The sequence below is a fragment of the Apaloderma vittatum genome, unplaced genomic scaffold (genome assembly GCF_000703405.1).
Source record: "Apaloderma vittatum isolate BGI_N311 unplaced genomic scaffold, ASM70340v1 scaffold10348, whole genome shotgun sequence".
NCBI lineage: Eukaryota > Metazoa > Chordata > Aves > Trogoniformes > Trogonidae > Apaloderma > Apaloderma vittatum.
Window position 1 is genome coordinate 55,680 of NW_009730236.1, and position 21,286 is coordinate 76,965.

Genomic DNA, 21,286 nt, shown 5'->3' on the forward strand with positions numbered 1-21,286 from the left:
CTTTCCATGAAGAATTTCTTCCTAATGTCCAGCCTAAACTTGCCCTGTTGCATGTTCCATGTGTTCACAAAAAACCAATTGGTCAGTCCTTCAATTAAGACACATATCTAAAATGTTGTTTTATTCAGTGCTTAAGTTCAAGAGTGTTTCTTCATATTCTCCTTCTTCCTTATGCACATCTCATTCGCTTGGTTTCCCTTTCAGGTGAAGCCCCTTCTGCAGGTAAGCAGACAGGAGGAGGAGATGATGGCCAAGGAAGAAGAACTAATAAAGGTCAAGGAGAAGCAGCTAGCTGCGGAAAATAGACTGAGTGAGATGGAGACCTTCCAGGCCCAGGTGAGTCTGCGAATCTCATGTGCAGATGTTATTCTCTCTCTACCCGGCCAACTGGTTGAGAGCACCTCCTTTGCTTTATTGGTCTGATGGGCAAGCTGCAGGATTCCAGCTTGTTGAAATATGTGATTTTGCTGCTGTTTTGTTTGATTTTCTTTGCCGTTCAGTTCTTATAGCTGATCATTTTGTACAGTGATCGCCTATTGCCCTTCTACAGCCATTATGTGCAGAGAAGTCTCCTTTAGTGTACCAGCAAGCTGATTGAATTCAGCCTCGTAATTGATGGAATTCTTTTTGATTGGAATATGGAAGGTGGCAGCAGGATTGTTTTTCCGTAGGGCTGATAATTATTTGTCTTAATTTTGCCAGCGAAAAGCTAGACAATCTTCTTATTTCAAATGGATGTAGTCTTGAAGTTTGTTTAGGCTAACATAATATGTGGTTGCAGTACACGGTTTGTGAAGGAGAACAAACGCTTTAAAACTATGTTTTGATATTTAGCTTTTGATTAGCAGCAGGAAACTGCTGCGGTGTTCCAAACTGTAGCTGTGGAACATGGAAACACATAACACAGGTTGCTAAGCGCTTTGGTAAATTGGAACTGGTCTTATTTCTGGCTTTGTGTCCAATGTAGCTAATGGCAGAGAAGATGCAGCTGCAGGAACAGTTGCAAGCAGAAACTGAACTCTGTGCTGAAGCTGAGGAGATAAGAGCCCGCCTGACAGCCAAGAAACAAGAACTAGAGGAGATATGCCATGACCTGGAAGCAAGAGTGGAGGAAGAGGAAGAACGGTGTCAGCATCTGCAGGCTGAAAAGAAGAAAATGCAGCAGAACATCCAGGTAATGCTTTAGGAATGCTGTCTCTTCTCAGTGAAGAAGATAGTAAGGGTTAGAATGACTCGTTTGTCTCAGCTTGGAGGGAAATGCGAGAGAGAAAGAACAAAAATAAAAAAATCTATCTGTGGAAATAACGATAGAACGCAGCAATTCTGGTGCTGAGCCTGAGGCATTCGGTCAGTCATATGCAAAGAGCTGTTCCATTCTTGAAGATGATGGCCAGTTGTCAAATAATTAAGATACGTTTTTGCTTACTTAAGCCAGGTGTTGCAGCGTTCTTCTTCGCAAAATAATGTTGCTTATTCTACTAGAAAGCTTGTTTGTTAGAATGTGTTATGTTGTATTAAGTCATGGTAGAGATGTCACTTCTAGAAGTACTAATGGTACCTTGAAGGAAGGGTGAAGAAACCTTACAAGTTCTAGTATTGCTGCTGTGCTGTTACATTGGTTAATGAGCAGCACTGAGAAATACCTTGCTTTTCTGTGAAGGAACTGGAGGAGCAGCTTGAAGAAGAGGAAAGTGCAAGGCAGAAGTTGCAGCTAGAAAAAGTGACCACGGAGGTCAAACTGAAGAAACTGGAAGAAAGTGTAATAGTTCTGGAAGATCAGAATCTCAAATTGGCTAAGGTAAGATTCCTGTAGCTTTTACGCAGGCAAAAGATGCACAGGTATTTCTCCTGGAGCCACCCGCCAAAGGCTGACCTTTCCTATGTTACAAGGAAGCTTATGAAAGCATTTGGTCGTTTCTTTGACAGCTCTGACCTGAATTTTTGAAGTTAACTTCCTGCCTGTGTTCTTTACAAGTCGGTATTGTATGATATTTAAATAGCCTTGACTAAATAATGATCCAGAAGCAAATATTTTCTGATATATCGTTATGCCAAAGAGTATCAAGTTATTTCATAAACAGACTTCCCTTTCAGCTTTGAAAGGGCTTTTAAATACAGATCTTCAAGTAACCAAGTATTTGAATACTATCTATAATCCTGAAAGGATTTTTTCGTTCCAAGTTTCCTTGTAGCATGAGTAGGCACTCATGACATGGACATCTTTAAGCACAGTCAGCTTCTGAAAAATTGCCTATAATTCCAGCAGCTGCTTTGATGCTGCTTTCTCAATTCTACAGGAGAAGAAAATGTTGGAAGATAGAATGTCTGAATTTACAACGAACTTGACAGAGGAAGAGGAGAAATCTAAGAGCTTAGCCAAGCTCAAGAATAAGCATGAAGCTATGATCACAGATCTCGAAGGTGGGTTTGGGTTTTGTGTGTTTTGGGGGTTTTTTTTGATTATTTTTTTTTAGGGAAATCCCACAGAGGACTTGCCTGTTTAGTTTTAGGTGGTTTCTTATTAAATTATTTTAAACTTCGGTTTCTTTTCTAGAGCTTTATTTGTCTCTTGTTTCTGAGGGGTTAAAAATTACTCTATAGTGTGTTTGCTATTGATTGATTTGACAGAACTGTTCAGTGGCTGGCTGAAGGTTATATGCCTTGTCAGCTGAGCCCTTGATCTAAATAAAAATCCTCTCCATAAGCGGCAGGCCAATGGAGAAGAGAGGCTGGTTCTCTTTCTTTTCCCGCTGTGGAAGTGTTTCCACTTTTCTACTCCCCGGGGCATCAAACTGTCAGGGTTAGTGCTGTTTCTGCTCTCCTGTTTGCACAAGTTCTTCAGAGTTCAGGCTCTAGAGGCACTTCATCTGGAGACTGCCGGGGTTAGCACAGCAGGAGCCAGCCTGTTTCGTTGCAGTGAAGGGAGAGCAGAGCTTTGTGTCCAGCATCACTTAGTGAGTGCTTATGCGTCTGTGGTGTGGGTGTTGGGAGAGATTGGCATTGTCCTGGTGTTGTTGTTTGTTACAGTGAAATGATGGAAGGAGGTTTGGCTATAAGATGAGGGAAAGGGAAGTTGCCTTGATATGTTTTGAGGGCAAAACACAGCAGCTGTTGCAGGTATCGGTCCTGACAGAATAAAGCGCTTCAGCTACAGTTTGGACAGTTGTGTTCTTAGGACAAAAAACCCTCTTACTTAAATAGCTTTATTTCCTCTGCTAGTACAACGTTCTTTGAGTATGTGTCATTTGTGTAACTTAATGTGTCCCCATCTCCATCAGAACGTCTGCGACGTGAAGAAAAGCAGAGACAAGAATTGGAAAAGACTCGTCGAAAGCTTGAAGGCGACTCCAGTGATCTGCATGACCAGATTGCTGAGCTGCAGGCTCAGATTGCAGAACTCAAAATGCAGCTGGCCAAGAAGGAAGAGGAACTGCAGGCAGCCTTAGCTAGGTGAGAACCTGACTTGTGGGACTCAGGGACCACCAGGTTGGGAAGTATTTCTTGTTTTATGCCACTTTGGAATAGGGACTAAATGGAATCAGTGACTGGTGTTTTTCAGCCACTGAACTATTAAGATCCATGTCCTCGACGTCAGAGTTCTTTGCTTGCTCACTGCCATGTTCTCTGTACAGAGCTAGGCTATGAATATAATAATGTGCACTGCGCATGTTTCACTGGTGAAGTAAGATTTTTAGAGGGGGTTCAAGAGTAGTGGCAACACACTGTCCCTCTGGTAGTTGCTGTATTCGTCTATTCCGTGAAGTGTCCGATTTCCAATGTAAAATGGTGCTTTCTCTTCTGCTTTCTTCTGTTGTCAGTCTCTCTCTGTCCCCTTCTTTAAGGTAAGTAATTGTGCTCTCTCAAGTATTGGGAAATAGAACTTAGAATTTGTAGATGATACATGGATCAAAGTTTGCATGTAATATTGTAGAGCTGACCAATACCAGCTTTTTTCTTGATTATTCTTGGTAGGACAGGTGGTTTTAATTTACGTGTGGTTCAAAACTGACTCTCACCAGAATCCTGTGTTCAACATAGGGTGGAAGAAGAGGCGGCGCAGAAGAACATGGCCCTGAAAAAGATCAGGGAACTTGAATCCCAGATCACTGAGCTGCAAGAAGACCTGGAGTCAGAGAGAGCATCCAGGAATAAAGCTGAAAAACAGAAGCGAGATCTGGGAGAAGAGCTGGAAGCATTGAAAACGGAGCTGGAAGACACGCTAGATTCTACAGCTGCTCAGCAAGAGCTCAGGTGAATCCAACGCGTAGATGTGTTGTCTTACTTGGTTTTGAGTTTGACTTTTTTAATTAAATGCTGCCGCATCCAGGCTGTTACCAAAGCAAGTCTTGGTGTTTGTCTCAGGGCAGGCTGGTTAGCAGCCTCAGCGGCTATAGAGGGGGAAGGTAACGTGCAAGTCCCATGCTATAGTCAAGACCATGTTACCTCACCTGATGCAAGAAAGTTAATTTGCTCCCTAGCGTTAGTGTTAGCAATACCCCGGAAAATGTCGTACTTCAAGCTATTACTACTCAGACTGAAAGTAATGCTGCCAGCTGTTGCTTAAGAAGGGTATGATGCCGAGTTCTGACTTTGAGAAGTGCCTTTATAGCTCATAGGGCCAAACAGACCTTGGTGGTTTTTTACATTAGAAATGCTCTTGGTGGATATACGCAGCTGGTTAATTTTCTCCTGGGCATCTAAATGGAATTTGTGAACGTTGCAGGTCAAAGAGAGAACAAGAAGTAACGGTTTTGAAGAAGACCCTTGAAGATGAGGCAAAGACTCATGAGGCTCAAATCCAAGAGATGAGGCAGAAACATTCACAAGCTATTGAAGAGCTGGCAGAACAGCTGGAACAAACCAAACGGGTATGTGGAACAGAAAACACGAGGCCAAAGCAGTCAGCCTCCCTGAAATGATAGCAGCTCTGTGATCGTGTGTTAAAGCTGCCTAAGAATGTGAAGTGGTCGTGATATTAGGCTTCTGATGCATCTGCTCTTCTTCCCTTGATAGATCTTTTGCCACTACGAAGCATATATGAAGTTGTTTTAAACAGTTACATTCCTTCGTTTTTTTCCCCCTCAGGCATGTTGTACTGTATAGTCAAGATGTTCTTTTTACTGCTAGCACTTGTTGGCTTGTACAACCTTTCCTTTGGAAATCTGATAGAGCAAGGCTATGACCTGTATTATTGTCTTCTCCGACTGTTAAATTGTCTCCTGCTTATTGGTGACAGGCTGTTCAAGTTGTTTTTTCTGAGTAAGCAATCTACAACTTAACTGCTAAATGTGCAACATTAGATGGCTTGTACAAAAAAAATTTAAAAAAAGGACATGCTCAGTGAGAGGATCCTGTCATATCTGAAGTCTGAGGAGTTTTGCTGTTGTTTTTTTTTTCCTATTCAGGTGAAAGCCAATCTTGAAAAAGCAAAACTAGCTCTGGAAAGTGAGAAGGCTGAACTGTCCAATGAGGTGAAGGTTCTTCTGCAGGGCAAAGGGGAAGCTGAGCATAAGCGGAAAAAAGTAGATGCTCAGCTTCAAGAACTGCAGGTGAAATTTGCAGAAGGTGAAAGAGTGAAGACCGAACTGGTGGAGAGGGTTAACAAATTGCAGGTGAGGGGCATGAATTTTCCTTAGCTTTGGGTTCAGGGTGGTACCTCCCCCCTCTGCTGGTTCAAAAATCTTGTTCTGCCTGAGGAGAAAGTTTCTAGAGAAAGAAAATCCACAGTCTGCTTGCCCAGGGACTATGCAAACTCCTTAGCTTATCATTTGGATTGATGTTGCTTATCATGAGCAGCCCTGAGAAGGTGAAGTAACCAGTTGCCATTCGAGTTCTGTAAACCTTAAAGTATCATCAGGGCTGCTCCCATAGGTTCTGTGCGGTTCTGTACACGTGCTGTGGCTCATGGGCCTGGAGTGGCACAAACAGACTGACGATGGCATAACTCATCTGGAAGACAGGGCCCTGAAACTTTGTAGTGGTGAAGGGGTGGCTCAAGGGTGATGTGGAAATTTAGGGGTTTCTCCTTCGGTCAGGGGAACAGGAAATCCCTTTGACTCACATGGAGTGTTGCCTTCTGCCTTCTCCTTTATGGAGGGTTGTGATTAAAAGTTGAGCATTGCTGGTGTGTACACTGTCTTTTGCAGTGTGAAAATGTAATTTTGAGACCTTAAATATAGACCTGGAGCAGAGAGTATAAAATAGAAGAGAATTAATTTGATGGAAGCTTTTAAAATTCTTGCTAGACGGTCTAAAATCTCATATAGGCCTTAAAAAATCCTCAAAAAAAGACAAAAAACAGAAGACTTTTGCAACAGATGTGTTCCTAAATAAAAATCTCTTTTCAACTTCTTACATTTCATCCCTGAAAATGATGCATTCGTTTCCTGGAGAAGTTATACACCTTACTTACTATTGAGAGGTGCCTTAGTTTCCACTTTTGGATCTTGTAGCTGCTTACTTGTTCCTGGCTTTGTTCTTGCTGATGCCTTTAATAACCGATGTTCTGGTCTCTTCTTCAGGTTGAGCTGGACAATGCCACAGGTCTTTTGAACCAGTCTGACAGCAAATCGATCAAATTAGCAAAGGACTTCTCTGCTTTGGAATCACAGCTTCAGGATACACAGGTGAGAGCTTTGGAAGCCCAGGCACCTGTGTGTGGTACAGACAGTGTCTGCTAAGAATTCTTAATGTGAGAAATCACTCTGGACACCATTAGATACCAGATACAGCACGTCAAAGGATTTAGCCTGGCTGTTTGTTGCGAAGGGCTTATATTGAATGATATTGAGAGCGTTTCTGCAGAAACAAGCTGTTTATCTTCCTTCTGCTTCCTCAGTAGGTGGAACGTATGTAACTTTGTCTTATATTTAGCAGTACTCCTCTATCACCTTTATGTTTGAGAGCTCTTTAATGCTAGAACTGCACTGAAATGCTTGGTTCTTGTTTGCAATCTTTGTTGTCAGCATTTGACAGGGTTAGTGTGTGTGTGTGTGATTTCTGGTAAATTTGTGAAGTGAAGCAGAAAATTTTATTTTTCAATGGATGTTGGGGAAGTGATAGAGTCAAATAATTAGGTTTTTTTTTTCAGGAAGAAATCATGCTTAGTCTTCGACTTTGGGATAAAACGATCATTTACTTAATAGAATATGACACTTGGTAATGTGTGGAGTACTAAGCAGATGGTTAGAAGGGAAAGGAAGAGTGTGCCAAACCTCACTAAGTAACTAAGTAACCTTGAATAGTCATTGATGTTCTTTCTACTTACTACTCCTTTTAATAAAACAACTCAAAGATAGTGCACAATACAAAAAATCATGTGCTAGTTTGAAGAGAGGTCTTACTAGTCTCTACAGATCCTTCAGCTCAAGCACTGGCAATATAAGGTAATAAATGTTGTGACAAATGACCAGTGTCTTACAATTCTGCTAGGACCAATGTTATTTTTAACCACGCTAAATCACTTTAGCCTATTATCTGTTTCTTTTATACTTGAATGTGAGAAAATCATGTAGCAGAGTACAGTCATGCTGTTGTTGGGAATGGTTTTAGTGCTTAGTGTGCTACTTGGAGGACTCCAGAAAGGACTGTGGATGGTTTGTGTCGTATACTTGAATCATTAGAGTGTGTGAGAGACTAGGACCCTCCTGAACATTTTGTTTCTATACTGGCTCACTGAAAGACAATTATTTAAATTCTATCTTTTGGTTGTCTTATCTGTGAAATAAGTTGCATACTTAAACTCAACTTCAAAAGTACTCATTCCAGAGAGAGTGGTTGAGGATTGGGAGCCTTTAAAGCCAAGGAGTGGTGCTGAATTCCACCGGGGTGTTTGCTTTATAGGAGCTGCTGCAGGAGGAGACCCGCCTAAAACTGAGCCTCAGCACTAAGCTGAAGCAAATGGAGGATGAGAAGAACAGTTTCAAAGAGCAACTGGAAGAGGAGGAGGAGACAAAGAGAAACCTGGAGAAACAGATTTCTATTCTGCAGCAACAGGTACAGAGTCTGCATCCCATAAACCAGTGACTTGGGAGAGGAAGCATAAGCGCAGGTTGAAGGAAGCTAAATTTTGACTTCTAGTAACAGAATCTTTTCTGGGAAAGGATGATCCTGCTGATTTGAGTGACAGGGGAAATGGTCTCTGATAGTCGTTCAAACTGCTTATAGAATCCAGACTTGTAGATACAAGCTGATTGTAGAATTCCTTTGGGAATTCAGTCATATGGTAGTATTTGAGCAGAGAGTAGTACTTTCAGAAATGAGCAGACTATTTCCTCAACTTCTGGTGCCAGTAGAGTACATGTAGCATTATCTGTGGCATGGCTTCACGTGTGATCTTTTCTCTTCTTCAGGCAATAGATGCAAAGAAGAAGATGGATGATGGTCTGGGCTGCCTAGAGTCAGCAGAGGAAGCCAGGAAGAAGCTGCAGAAGGACTTGGAGGGCTTGAGCCAGCGTTATGAGGAAAAGACAGCTGCATATGACAAGCTGGAAAAAACAAAGACCCGCCTGCAACAAGAGCTGGATGACCTCGCCGTGGACCTCGATCATCAGCGGCAGATCGTTTCCAACCTAGAAAAGAAACAGAAGAAGTTCGATCAGGTATGACTTCAGTCACTGGGCGTTCAGTAGGTGCATCTTATCATTGAATCATAGAATTGTTTGCGTTGGAAGAGACCTGAAAAGTCATCTAGGCCAACCTGCCTGCCATGGACAGGGAGACCTCCCACTAGACCAAGTTACTCAAAGCCCTGTTCAAGCTGGCCTTGTTGGTAGTGCTGCATGGAGAAAGCATTATTTATTTCTGAACTAAGGCATAGCATATAGAGAAGGGAAAAATAAGCTTTCACAGAAGTAAGCTAATTCTGTTCCGTGCGTAAGAAGTTCAATGATGCTTCTTTTCCCAAAGAGGTAACATTTATATCAAGCCCAGAATCAAATTCCAAGTGTTTTTTGGAGATCATCTTTGAGAGAAAGTTGGAAATAATAGGTTGGAGACCTTAGGAAATCAGAAGTTTGTTCGTTTGGGGTCAGTACAGTTATTAAAGGTGGGATGGCATGCTTCGTTCTTTGAAGCTGCATTTTCTTGGTTCCTTCTGTTCATGGCAGAACCCTATTAAGAAGGCAGCAATGAAAAGATGTATGTTTACCTTGTTAGAAAATTGTCAGTAATTTCTCAGGATACTGATGCTGTGCTCTTGTAGCTATTGGCAGAGGAGAAGAACATCTCTGCCAGGTATGCAGAAGAACGGGACCGTGCTGAGGCAGAAGCCCGCGAGAAGGAGACAAAGGCCCTCTCCCTGGCCAGAGCCCTGGAAGAAGCCATAGAGCAAAAAGCTGAGCTGGAACGCGTCAATAAGCAGTTCCGTACAGAGATGGAAGACCTGATGAGTTCCAAGGATGATGTTGGGAAAAGTGTAAGTAGGAAGTTAAAATATCTGGGCAGGAAATGTAACACCGGTGACGCTGTTAGTTTTAATCCTGCAAAAAGCTTGGCACTAGTGTTAACAGAGAGGTGTGTAGTAGAGAATACTGGACACTTTGATTTTGTGGATATTATGTTTGTAGTACGTTTGTAAGTGGGAAGGATGGGTTGGAAGAGCCTGGGAGTGACCCAGATGAGGTCGTAGCAAACTGCAAATTAACTGGTATCCTTGTGGAAGAGATGAAGGTGTGATGTCAGCCTGACAGGTAAAACTAGGTGATGGAAAATGGTAACCCAAATATTTCAAGACAAAAACCCATTATGAAAAGCAGGAAGGAGAAGAAAAAATTCAGAGGCTAAGTAGTATTTTCTTGAATCTTGTCAGAACTAGAGGTGTCCAGCTCTGATAGGTTTGCAGTAGGTCAGGACTGGGCTAACAAATGCTTTTTTCATTCACCCCACCATCACACATACATGACCAGAACTAACAGGTAATTGTGATTTCCCACTGGCAGCTTGCTTGGTGTGCAAGCAATTGGCTTTGAGGGGTATCTCTGCCCTAATACAGGGGACGGATTCAGTGTTCTTGTGTTCTGTCTTATGTGAGCGGCTGGTTTTAGGCTTTATTGCTCTTAGGATCAGTGAAATTGTGCTCACTGTCTTTGAGAAAACCTCACATGTGGTACTGTGCTGTAGGTCCATGAGCTGGAGAAGGCTAAACGAGCCCTGGAGCAGCAGGTGGAGGAGATGAAGACACAGCTGGAAGAGCTGGAGGATGAACTGCAGGCCACAGAGGATGCCAAACTGCGGCTAGAAGTGAACCAACAGGCCATGAAGGCACAGTTTGACCGGGACCTCCAGGGACGAGATGAACAGAATGAAGAGAAGAAGAAACAGCTGATTAGACAAGTAAGAATTGCTCTGTAAATCCTGAAAGTGTTCTGTACACAAAGGCACTTGTGTCCAAGGATGGTCAGGCAGACGCTGCCAATCCACAGATTCTTGTTAATAGTAGCTCTCCAGGCAGCACTGCAAAGCTGTGAGAGACTTTCCCCCTTGCGTGCATGATTGTTCAAACAGCCTTTGTCTATCAAAGGAACTTGTGTAGCTTTATTAGTGAGGAATGTTAGCCCCATCCCCCTGCCAGGAAGAATGAAAACGAGTCACATGCTTGCACTTAGGTACAGTTTGAAAGGGGGATGCGAAAAGTGGCTGTTGGGAAATCAAGGAGCTGAAACGCTGATGCCTGTGTTTCTCCCTACAGGTGCGGGAGATGGAGGTGGAGCTGGAAGATGAACGAAAACAGCGCTCCATTGCTGTTGCTGCCCGGAAGAAGCTAGAGATGGACCTGAAGGATTTGGAAGGCCACATAGACACTGCTAACAAGAATCGTGAGGAAGCCATCAAGCAGCTCCGCAAACTGCAGGTGAGATGCTGCAACTGTTTTAGGCTGTCAGTGAAGAGAATTTCCACAGAGAAATGGAATACAAGATTTCACCTCATGGGGACCACGCATCAGTGTCACAAGAGCGGCAGAACCTTGTGGCGATTTACCGCAAAAGATTTATTGGCGTTTCAAATAGCTTTCTAAGCCTGATCTGCCTGTTTAACAGACTGGGAGGCAAGCTGTAGGGAGAATCCTCTCTAGTGGTTGCCTCATATCGGTGGTTTTGGAAAGGATTATGAAGCTACAAAGCTAGAGGGACTTAAATATCACTTAGGCCTTCTCTTGCCCCAAGACAGTTCTGTTACACCTTTGTAATTCCTACAGGTACTTGTTTAATCCATTCTTAGGAAAAACTCCAAGTCCTTCCTATGCTGTCTGTTCCATTGCTTCACTAGAAAGCTTCCTGTACTCTCCCTTCTGCCCTCTCTGTATCTGACAGGATTTTTTTTCTCCATCAGTTTAAGCATTCTTGTTTGCTTCCATTGCTATTTCTCCTTCTTACTTGTGAAATGGGAAAAGGGTGGTTCGTTTTCTTTTTACAGCAACATTTTTGGTAGTGGAAGATTTAATGAATCCTAGTTTCCGTTTCCCTCTCTGTACTTCCTGTAAGATAAACAAACCCGATTTGCTAATGTGGAAACTCCGAAATTTATCCTATTTTTGTTCTCCCTTTTCAGGCACAAATGAAGGACTACATGCGGGAACTGGAGGACACACGTACTTCCAGAGAAGAGATCTTGGCACAGGCCAAAGAAAACGAGAAGAAGTTGAAGAGCATGGAGGCAGAGATGATCCAATTACAAGAAGTAATGGAATATGCATGCGAGTTAGGGGCTTGTTCGTTTTCTTTGGCCAGGACCTAGGTGCAGCAGTCTAAGCTGGAGCATTTATTTCCTTTCTTTTGTATTTTTTGCTCTGCTTAAACACCAAGTCCACTTCAGAATGCAGAATTTGGCCATTTCTTGACAGCTGTGAGGAGTGTGCAAAACAAAGGAAGCTGTGGGATGGGTGGGGAACAGACTATGTCTTATAATTAAGTCTGGATCTAGCTAGAGACCGTACCACCCAGTACTAGTAACTACTTTTTCCTATGCTGCATTAATTGGTAGCTTCCCATTGGATCACTGACTGTCTCGTTTTCATTCCAGGAACTTGCAGCTGCCGAGCGTGCCAAGCGCCAGGCCCAGCAAGAAAGGGATGAGCTGGCTGATGAGATTGCCAACAACAGTGGTAAAGGGTGAGTAATGTTCTCTGTTTAAGGGTGGAGGAGCTGGTTTGTGAAAATACTTTGCAGGCTGTTATTTTTATGTAGACTGCAGCATGTGCTGTGTCCTCTCTGCTCTTGAAAGACTTGAGTGTTTTTTGTAAAATCGGAAGTGGCACGTTTTTCCCAAGGCATTAATGCCACCACCACTACTTTCATCCTTCTGTGTCCTATAGAGCACTGGCCATGGAGGAAAAGAGGCGCCTGGAGGCCCGGATAGCTCAGCTGGAGGAGGAGTTAGAAGAAGAACAGGGCAACACAGAGCTCATCAATGACCGCCTCAAGAAGGCAAATCTTCAGGTACCTATTCAGGCGTTGTGTGTCCAGTAGGGGTCCTCTAGAGCTGATGTTGACTGGTGATTTTCATCATCTAAATCATTGGGTAGCTGGAACACTTTCCCAAATTTACTTAAACAAACAAACCCAAAAAAGCACAAACCAAACAAAACTCCAGACAACCAAACAAAAAAACCTCAAACAACGAAAAATCCAACTTTCCAGTCCCTTTTTTCTGTGTTAAGGGGTTATGATAAAGATGATCTGCAGCATGCTGAACAGTGCCCCAATGTATTTGGAAAATGACTTTTCTATCAGTTCCATGCTGCTTCAGATGGACTAATCACATGGAATTTGTTAGGCTGCTGTAGAAACCATGATCTTAATCTACCCATTCTCTGACATGTTTTATCTGTCCAGCTTGAGAGTTAGACATGGTGTTTTCTTAGTGCTCCGAAGCCAAGGAGCCAGGCTGATGGTTTTCAAAAACGATGTGTGAGAGCAAAGTTCTCTACCTGGTTGACTGTCAGCCACAGCCCTGACTTGGAAGTGGACTGAGTTCTTACCCTTTCACCTTTGAAAGTCAGTACTTTTAAGCTGCTGCTTTGTGGTGGAAGTAGACAGACAGCAAATAAATGATAAATTAGTAAAGCACACATTCTGAATCCACTTGCCTCAGGATTTTTGTAATTCACTAAGACTGATAATTACTGTGTTAAGTGCCAAACTGTGGCCTGTGACCCGGAGAGCATTGTACGTGATTGGCAGATTTAGCCTTAAGAGGAGGTTGATAAACCTGTTATTCAAGGAATTGCTTTGAAAATCTGGGTAAACGAAGATATTTTGAGAAGTGCTCTGCCTACAGACACCTCCCTCTGCATCAGAGTTATTCCAGGTATTCAGCTTACCCCGAGGGTGCACTTTCTTTGTGTGTCAGCATGTGTCTGGGAAATAAATCAGCCTTTCCGGCCGGAGTGCTTGATGTGCCGCGTACTTCTCCCTGCAGATTGATCAGATGAATGCCGACCTGAATGCTGAGCGCAGCAACGCACAGAAGAATGAGAACGCTCGCCAGCAGATGGAGCGCCAGAACAAGGAGCTGAAGCTTAAACTGCAGGAGATGGAGAGCGCGGTAAAGTCCAAGTACAAGGCTACCATCACGGCCTTGGAAGTAAAGATTGCACAGCTGGAAGAGCAGTTGGACATGGAGTCAAAGTATGTCTTAGTAGAAACTCTTGTCTGTTTTACAAGCTTTCAGCCACTCTTCTGATCTGTCTGAGTGAGAGCTTTTTCCTAGGTGTACTGGATAGTACAGAAGGAAGATTTTGGCAAACCTTCCTTAGTTTTCACTGTAGAGACTTCTGGGTCCTTCTGGACTCAACCACTCGTAAAACTGCAGCTGTGATACACTTGGTTTGCCTCTGTAGTTTCGGGAAGGGTCATATTTGGGTGACATCAGCCCTTTCATAATTTCTGGGAAACATTGCCTCCCATCCCCTTTTTTTACTAAGTTAGGAGGACCTTTGCTATCTGCCTTGTTTCTGACTTGCCCAAGCCACGTCATCTTGTTGGGGACAACAGGAGATAAGTTCTTGTCTGAGCATCACTGTATTTCTGTGTAGGGAGCGCCAGGCTGCCAGCAAACAGGTGCGCCGTGCCGAGAAGAAGCTGAAAGATATCTTGCTGCAGGTGGATGATGAGAGGCGTAACGCTGAGCAATTCAAAGATCAGGTGTGTATAGTTACCTTGCGGCATTGATGAGTCTTCCAGGAGGGGGATTTCCCTCCTATGACCAAGGCATCATCTGCATCTAAGAGGGCTCTAGCATTAACCTTCCTATGGATTTCTGTTTTCCCTCACTGTAATAATTACAAGATGACATGGATCAAATGTAATGCTTTTAAGGAAAATTTTTCTTAGAGCTGTCAAGTCCTGGGCAGCTCCCTTGGGAAGCGGAGGAAGGGGCTTTAGAAACTCTGCTTTTTGCCGCTCAAAGTGCTGTGCTGGAACTCTGGGGAAATGGTGGTCTCTTCTTTTCCCATACACACTCAGGCGGACAAGGCAAACATGCGCTTGAAGCAGCTGAAACGCCAGCTTGAGGAAGCAGAAGAGGAGGCCCAGCGAGCCAACGCATCCCGTAGGAAGCTCCAGCGTGAGCTGGAGGATGCCACTGAAACAGCTGATGCAATGAATAGAGAAGTCAGCTCCCTGAAGAGCAAACTCAGGTAAGACGGAGCATTTCATGCGGTACCTTGGCAGCCAGTCCAGCGTAGTCTCACTGTAACTGCCCGCAGTGGTAGCTGCCCACCGGGCGCTTCCTTACCTCTTTCCAGAGCCCGCCCCCTCTGGTGAGCGCAGCAAAACCTTGCATTCCTGACGTGCTGTCTGTCCATCCTTCCCTAGGCGCGGAGACCTGCCGTTCGTCGTGACACGTCGAATTGTCAGGAAGGGTACAGGAGAGTGCTCCGATGAGGAAGTGGACGGCAAGGCAGATGCTGGTGATGCCAAAGCTACTGAATAAGCCCTCCAATTTGACCCAGGTTACGCGTGATGGAGTGACCCATCCACCCTCCCCTCTTCCATTGGACTTTCAGCAAACCCTCTCCACCGAAATTGGCTGGGGATCTGCAGAGCAAGCCCAGCTCTGTGTGTCTGGAGCCATCGGGCATCTGTGCTCCTAGTTTTCTCCTCTTTGCAGTTTCCTAATCCTCTTTGTATTTAATGCCAAAGAGTCAGGGCTCTGAAATCGGACCAGAAGTTTGGCCGCTACAAAGCCCTTTAGAACTGTCCGTGCCACATCTGCTCATGAATCCTTACGCAGTTTGGAGGGAGTAGTGGGGTTAGGGAAAAATTATTTTTGCTGTAAATCTCCTTTTGTCTTTGATTCTAGCTGCAGGGAAGCTCCTTCCTGTATTGTTTCCCCTCCCTCTTTGTTTGCTTTCGGCAATCATGTTCAGTGACCTCAGACTTCTGCCTCTTTTAATCTGCCCGCCCACATGGTTTGGGAGCAGTTTCAGGAAAAACGGTGTGCTTTGGCCATGGCGATTTGCCCTTTCTCCTTTCACGTCTGTTTCCAGGGAGGGGTGAAGAGGGAAGCTCCTCTCAGGACCAGTTACCTGGAGGAGTTGCCAAAGTTGTCTTTTTTTATTTTGATTTTTTTTTTCTCCTTATTTTTACTGTCTGGACAGATCTCTGAAGTGCAATGATGTCCTGTTAGTGTCTCTGCCTCTGAGCGGTTTCATCTAAGGTAGTGTGGACCAGTAGGTAACGACAGGGTGAGGAAGCAGAACATATCCTTGTGCTTGTCTGAAAATCTCTGGGGGACCAAATATATTTAATGGTAATAGACAGAATCTAGGAATTTCATAGGGTAGCAGGCAGAGGGCGGGGATGAGGGGAGAAAAATCCCTCTTTTATTGACATGTCCAAGCCTCTTGCATCTGCTCTGTAACCAGGGGTTGGGATTAGTTATTGTGCACCATTGACTAAGAGTATATTAAAACCCCTTTAATCTGCACAGATATATGTAAGGCCTTTGTATCTCTCCTAATAAGTAATTAAGAAAAAAATAAAGGTCTTTATCACTGCCTTTCTATTGGGACCATGGTTATATATAGATAGTCTTTACTTTTCTACACCGTACACTGGTTGCTGGATTTACCTGTATTCTTAACCATATTGTATATGCTGCATTTAGACCTACTTATGAGCGAAGTAAAAGTAATGAAATATGAAGCACCATACTGTATGCCTGAAACGCTCTAAATGCAGGAGCCTCGTGTCCCAATTGCTGTCACAAAAAAATATAAAATTTTTTTTATATATAATAAAAGTGCCTTAGCATGTGCCTCAGCTGTGTGTCACCACTACAGTCAGTAATGGTTTACTGGTGCTCCACTGATGTTACCAATAAAGATTATCCATGTGCTGCAAGTCTGCGCTTGTGTGCGTGTTGCTGTCCCCTCCTTCCCTCGGCGCAGTGACCGACTGTACCCGAGCGACCCTCTGCCGCTGAAATCGGATGTTACAGTACCCTCAGCCTGCCACAGGGGCAGCTGGCAGTGGCCAGCATCGGGGATTTTGGAGAAAGACAACGCACGTTGTTTGCGTGCGTTCAGAGGGTTACCTGTCCAAAACACGAGGCTGTGAATTTGAGCTGAGCTAGTTCTGGGTTTGGCCTCAAGGTGATGTTTCCGAGGCTGTAACTAAAAACTGCAAACAAGCTCTCTCCTTTTAGATTCAGTCTCTGGAGTCACTGGAAGCTGAGGTTCGTGGAGGAGGTGACAGGTAAGCCTAGAAATCTGTTTTGTCAGTGGATTGGCAAAATTGCCTTTCACTCATCTTCCAGCTCGTCCCCAGGTAATCTGCTTTGTTACATTTCTGCTAGAAATTTTGAATGAGGAGCTTGGGGCTGTGTTCATCTTCTGGTCCTTGGCCCTCTTAAACTACCTCAGGTGCTCGTGTGTTCTGGTGCTACAGCCACGGCATAAAAAGCTGGAGTGTGACACCAGCACCTGAGAATTGCAACCTCGTCTCTCTCACCCTGGGCTGGCAGAGTTTTAAACCTTGAGGAGAAAGCCTGAGTCAGAAGTTGTGCCTGGGGCTGGGTCAGACCCTGGTGGCGGGAGGGAAGCGCTGACATTCACTGTGAGGGGCACGGAGTGACCAGCAAGTGCTGCTGCTGCCGAGGCCAGTCCTGACAAAAGAGTGGGGAGGGGGCAGCTTCTCGAGGGAGCACACATGCCCACTCGAAGGGTGGGATTTCTGTCTTAGCAAATGAGAAGGGGAAAAAAGTTTTCTCATTAAGGAACTTAAGTGTAGGTAGAAGTTAAAAGAAAATGGAGGGGCTGTGCGGGAAGGGGAAGCATGAAGATTGGCCACGTGCTGCGGTGCAGTCACATTAAGGGGTCAGTGTGAGTGAGCAAATTTGGATGTTACATGGCACAGGCTGCACTTTTTGAAAGCCTGTGTAGGAACCAGTGCGTGAAGGGATGGAGGTGCGTTACGGTGTGTGGAGTACAGGCACTGTCGTGCTGCCGTCTGGTGTACGTGCTGTGAAAAACAGGACAGGTTACTCTCATCTGAGAGTTTACTGGTTCAGATACTTCAGTCATTTTCCTAAGTGTTTTGCAGAGAAGTAGGGTATCTTTGTGAACAGCACGCCCTTTAAATTACATGACAAGTTGCTTTCCTGTCATAGGATCTTCTTGAAATAGCGCTGCCTGGCCAGGTGCTGCTGCAGCGCGGAGCAGGAGTGCTGTAACACCCGTGTGCTGATGCTGTGCTGGCCCTTTTAAGCTCGGGCTGGTTTTTGTGCCCTTTGCATTGCTGTGTGTGAGCTGGTGTATGACTTGAGTGCTGCTGTGTCCTGTGCAGGATGGAAAGAGACTTGCGTCTTTTTTTTCTTGCTGCTGGCACAGTACTTCCCTTCAGATTTTGCATCTCTTTGCATCCCTGCGGAAGCACTGAAATCCGTCTCCTACAACATTCTGCCCTTTGCAGAACTCAAACTTGAGCTAGCGAGTTCTTGTGGCTCCAGGTTAGGTGCTCTTCTGTGGTTCTCCAGCGTGGCTAAATTCCTCACACGGGTTTTCTTGAGATTTTGAGGAATGATCTGAGCAGGTGAGTGGTTACAAATACTGCAAAATAAGCAAGAGGGGAAAAGAGATTGAACAGGGACCTGATCTGTGAGCCCAACGAGAGAGTTCTTCCTAGAAGCTGGTGCTAGAGCTTGCTGTTCTCTGCAAGATGCAACCTTGGAGTTGATCACAGTGGACGGCGGAAGACTCTGAATGAGAGGGTGCATGTGGATATAATTTTGGAAGATGCAAGCACTGCTGGTAAAATTGATCTTGGGCATTACTGTCTCTGCACCAGTTCTGTAAACCCACTAATTAAATATAATAACCCCAACGAAGAAAAACACTCAGCGACGCAGGTTACAGTGTGGCACTCGCAGGCTATTTCAAGATCAGAACCGAGGGGCAGAGCAATCAGCCATCACAGCCTCAGGGACGTGGTGAAGGCAAATTGCTAAGCCAGCAGCGTCTGGTCCTGCCACGGGGAACCTGCCTGAGCTCTCAGCTTGTTCCTGCTACAGCTTCCCCCAGGGCAAAATGGAGACAGTGGCCATTAGAGCCGGTTCCAGCTGGGTTCCTGGGTGCAGCAGCAGTGACTTGCCAGGTTGAGGATGGAGTTTTAGCCCTCTTCCATTTCCTCCCCAAATTGTCTGAAGTACCACTTAATGTAAATGGAGAATCGTTTTGTCAGAGCCCAGGGTGCAGATTAAGTGGCTGTGGATCTGGGACACCTCAGCAACAGGCACGGGAGGGAGGGAGTGATGGTGGAAAACCACAGCCTTCCCTGCCGGAAGGGTGAGGGAGGCCTCAGAGCCGTGTTTCGAGTGATTTGAAACTAAAATGCGGGCCCCTGCAGCCCAACTAGAGATCAGCCCCTGGGCCCTTTAAAGCATTAATCGTTGGCCTGTGCTGCTGTGCAGGAGCATCCATCCACGCGGATGCACAGCCTGGTTCGTGGCACTTGGCACAGGCAGGAAGCTCTGGAGCTGGCGTGGGTCCCCCATCCTGGCCAGCTGGAATCTCCGCCTGGTCCCACAAGCTGCTCAACCCATTCTGGAGAGGCTTTGTCCCAGCCCTGCTGGCACAATCCCAGCCCTGCTGCCTTCTGTGAAGTGCCTGGATCTGAACTTCGCTGGGGACATGTCCTTTTGAACCTTGTCTCCGAGCACAGCCGGAAACTGTATTCCCAGTTCCAGGACAGACAGTTAATACTAGTTGATAGTTTGCTGTCTGCCTAGACTTAGTTTTTCCTTCCCCTGATGCTCCCACAGTAGGAGTGAAAGCAGAAGGAGAAAAGAAAAAACAAAACAAAACCCCTAACATGCAACAAAAATCAATCGGTCCTAAATTTGCCACTCTCCTGTCCTCGCTACCATTTTGAGCCAGCGGGGCTGAGCAAAACAAGCCACTGAGCAGCAGTGCCACAAGAGCAAAAGAAAAACATGAAACACCTCTGGTGATCACAGCGTGTGAGAGGAGGGGTGCTGGGGTCCCTTCTCAAGCCTGGCTCCCTGTGCTGGGGCAGTCTCCCTCACCAAGGCTGGGGAGGGCCAGCCTATGGTACTTTCTAGTCAGGTAAAAAGTGCAGAAAAGGATGCTTAAAAGTTGATGAGTTAAAAGGGGGGTCACTCTTTGGACTGGACAATCACTTGGTTGTGCACAAGGAGTGTTTAATCATAGAATGGTTAAGGTTGGAAGGGACCTTGAAGATCATCTAGTTCCAACCCCCCTGCTGTGGGCAGGGACACCTCTCTCTCACTAGATGAGGTTGCTCAAAGCCCAACCTGGCCTTGGACACTTCCAGGAATGGGGCATCTAGAACCTCTTTTGGGCAACCTGTTCCAGTGCTTCACCACTCTTGTGGTGAAGAGTTTCTTCCTTATATCCTTATAAGCCAGCCTTATATAAGGCAGGCTGCCTTCTTCACTCGCCTCTGGTGGCTGAGGGCCCGTGTAGGCAGCAGAAGTCCGTGGGACTTGGTGCCGCCTGGGCACACACACAGGAGAGGTCTGCGCTGGAGGTTTCACTATTGCTCAGCACCCAGGCCCTCAGGAAGAGCAAGGGATGAAACAGAGAACTGATGCAGATGGAGGGGCTGGCCTCGCAATGCCGTGTTGCTCGTGTTGTGGTTGTGTGCTGCTAATTAGTCTGGAGTTCTGCTGCAGATTGATTCCTTCACTATGGCCTTAATGGATTCTTGATGCAAATTGTGTGGAACCTCGTGGAGGAGGGCTGTGATTGCTTCCTTAGGGTCTGTTTTTAGGAGAGTAGCCATAGCTCAAATCCATGATAGTGTGTAAGGCTGAGGCTCAAGTGGGGCTCTGCGGCCAGAAAGTCTCCCTGGAGGCAAAATGCCAGTGGAGGGGACTGGTGGTAAAAGCCCAGGATCCTGAACGTTATAACCAAGAGATGTGCTGACCTGCCAGCCCCGTAGGGCATCCTACGCCAGCTTTGGGGGTGAAGTGATGACTTGATGGAGGGCAAGAAAAAAGGAGGAAAAAAGCAAAAGCCCTAGGAGCTGTGATCAAAGAAATTTGCTTCCTGCTCTTTGTTCCTGCGCTATCCAGGGAAACTCTTCCCTATGTTGCCTCACAAAGAAACAGCATCGCACCAGAGCAGAGCCCACCTTTCACCTTTCCTTCCCCGAACTCCTGGCACTGAGCACTCCCAGTGTGGCAGCAAGGGAAGCTTCCTTTCTCCTAATCCTGGCTCTTCCCTCCTAGAACCCTTTTCTCAATCCTGGGCTGTCCCAGGGGCTTGAGAAGACCCTTCCAAAACCCTCCAGCCCTGCAGGCTGCTGGATGGATGCAGCCTCCCCCCGCTGACCTGTGGCAAACAGGGATGTGTCGAAAGCTTGTTTCATTTCCTTCTCAGCACTTCCCCCACTGGGGGCTGAGAGGGGCATGGGGGCTGCGTGCACTGTACCCACGCTGCCAAACTCATCCTGGGTTGGAACTGGCTCTTTCAGGCTCTGCTTCTGCCTCCCACAGCCTCCCCCACAACCCGTGCAGGTGCGAGGAGCTCACCTCTGGAGGAGAGACTGGTTCGGTCTCAGGCGAGGCTCTCGGCTTGCATAAGAAGTGCTAATGTTGTCGCTAGGAGCTGCAGCAGCCTTTGAAGCAGAGGTATCGGCACAGCCAAAAAGGGTTTTAACGAGGTAACACGCAGCCCAATTTACTGTGCGGGCTTTTGATCCTTTCTGCTGTCGATGTAATTGCGTGCCGCAGAGATCATCGTTTTTGGAAGCGCGAGGCACCCAGCTGTCTCCCCCTGATGTGTCCTTGTGGGTAAGGTACA

The 21,286-nt window shown here is 45.7% G+C and overlaps 1 protein-coding gene across 2 annotated transcripts in view; it reads left to right on the forward strand.

Moving 5' to 3' along the window:
- The window catches only part of MYH9 (myosin, heavy chain 9, non-muscle), a 56,318-nt gene extending 39,975 nt beyond the window's left edge, over positions 1 to 16,343 (forward strand). For both annotated transcript variants that reach the window (XM_009874728.1, XM_009874729.1), the window contains 21 exons: positions 205 to 336; positions 968 to 1,174; positions 1,661 to 1,798; positions 2,298 to 2,421; positions 3,279 to 3,450; positions 4,039 to 4,251; positions 4,724 to 4,868; positions 5,406 to 5,612; positions 6,522 to 6,626; positions 7,843 to 7,995; positions 8,352 to 8,600; positions 9,203 to 9,415; positions 10,120 to 10,332; positions 10,688 to 10,849; positions 11,548 to 11,676; positions 12,019 to 12,107; positions 12,311 to 12,434; positions 13,417 to 13,625; positions 14,033 to 14,141; positions 14,463 to 14,635; positions 14,814 to 16,343. In XM_009874728.1, the coding sequence (XP_009873030.1) occupies positions 205 to 336; positions 968 to 1,174; positions 1,661 to 1,798; positions 2,298 to 2,421; positions 3,279 to 3,450; positions 4,039 to 4,251; positions 4,724 to 4,868; positions 5,406 to 5,612; positions 6,522 to 6,626; positions 7,843 to 7,995; positions 8,352 to 8,600; positions 9,203 to 9,415; positions 10,120 to 10,332; positions 10,688 to 10,849; positions 11,548 to 11,676; positions 12,019 to 12,107; positions 12,311 to 12,434; positions 13,417 to 13,625; positions 14,033 to 14,141; positions 14,463 to 14,635; positions 14,814 to 14,931 (3,384 nt within the window). In that variant the 3' untranslated portion in view covers positions 14,932 to 16,343. The remainder of the gene's footprint in view (positions 1 to 204; positions 337 to 967; positions 1,175 to 1,660; positions 1,799 to 2,297; positions 2,422 to 3,278; positions 3,451 to 4,038; positions 4,252 to 4,723; positions 4,869 to 5,405; positions 5,613 to 6,521; positions 6,627 to 7,842; positions 7,996 to 8,351; positions 8,601 to 9,202; positions 9,416 to 10,119; positions 10,333 to 10,687; positions 10,850 to 11,547; positions 11,677 to 12,018; positions 12,108 to 12,310; positions 12,435 to 13,416; positions 13,626 to 14,032; positions 14,142 to 14,462; positions 14,636 to 14,813) is intronic.
- The last annotated feature ends 4,943 nt before the right edge of the window (positions 16,344 to 21,286 follow it).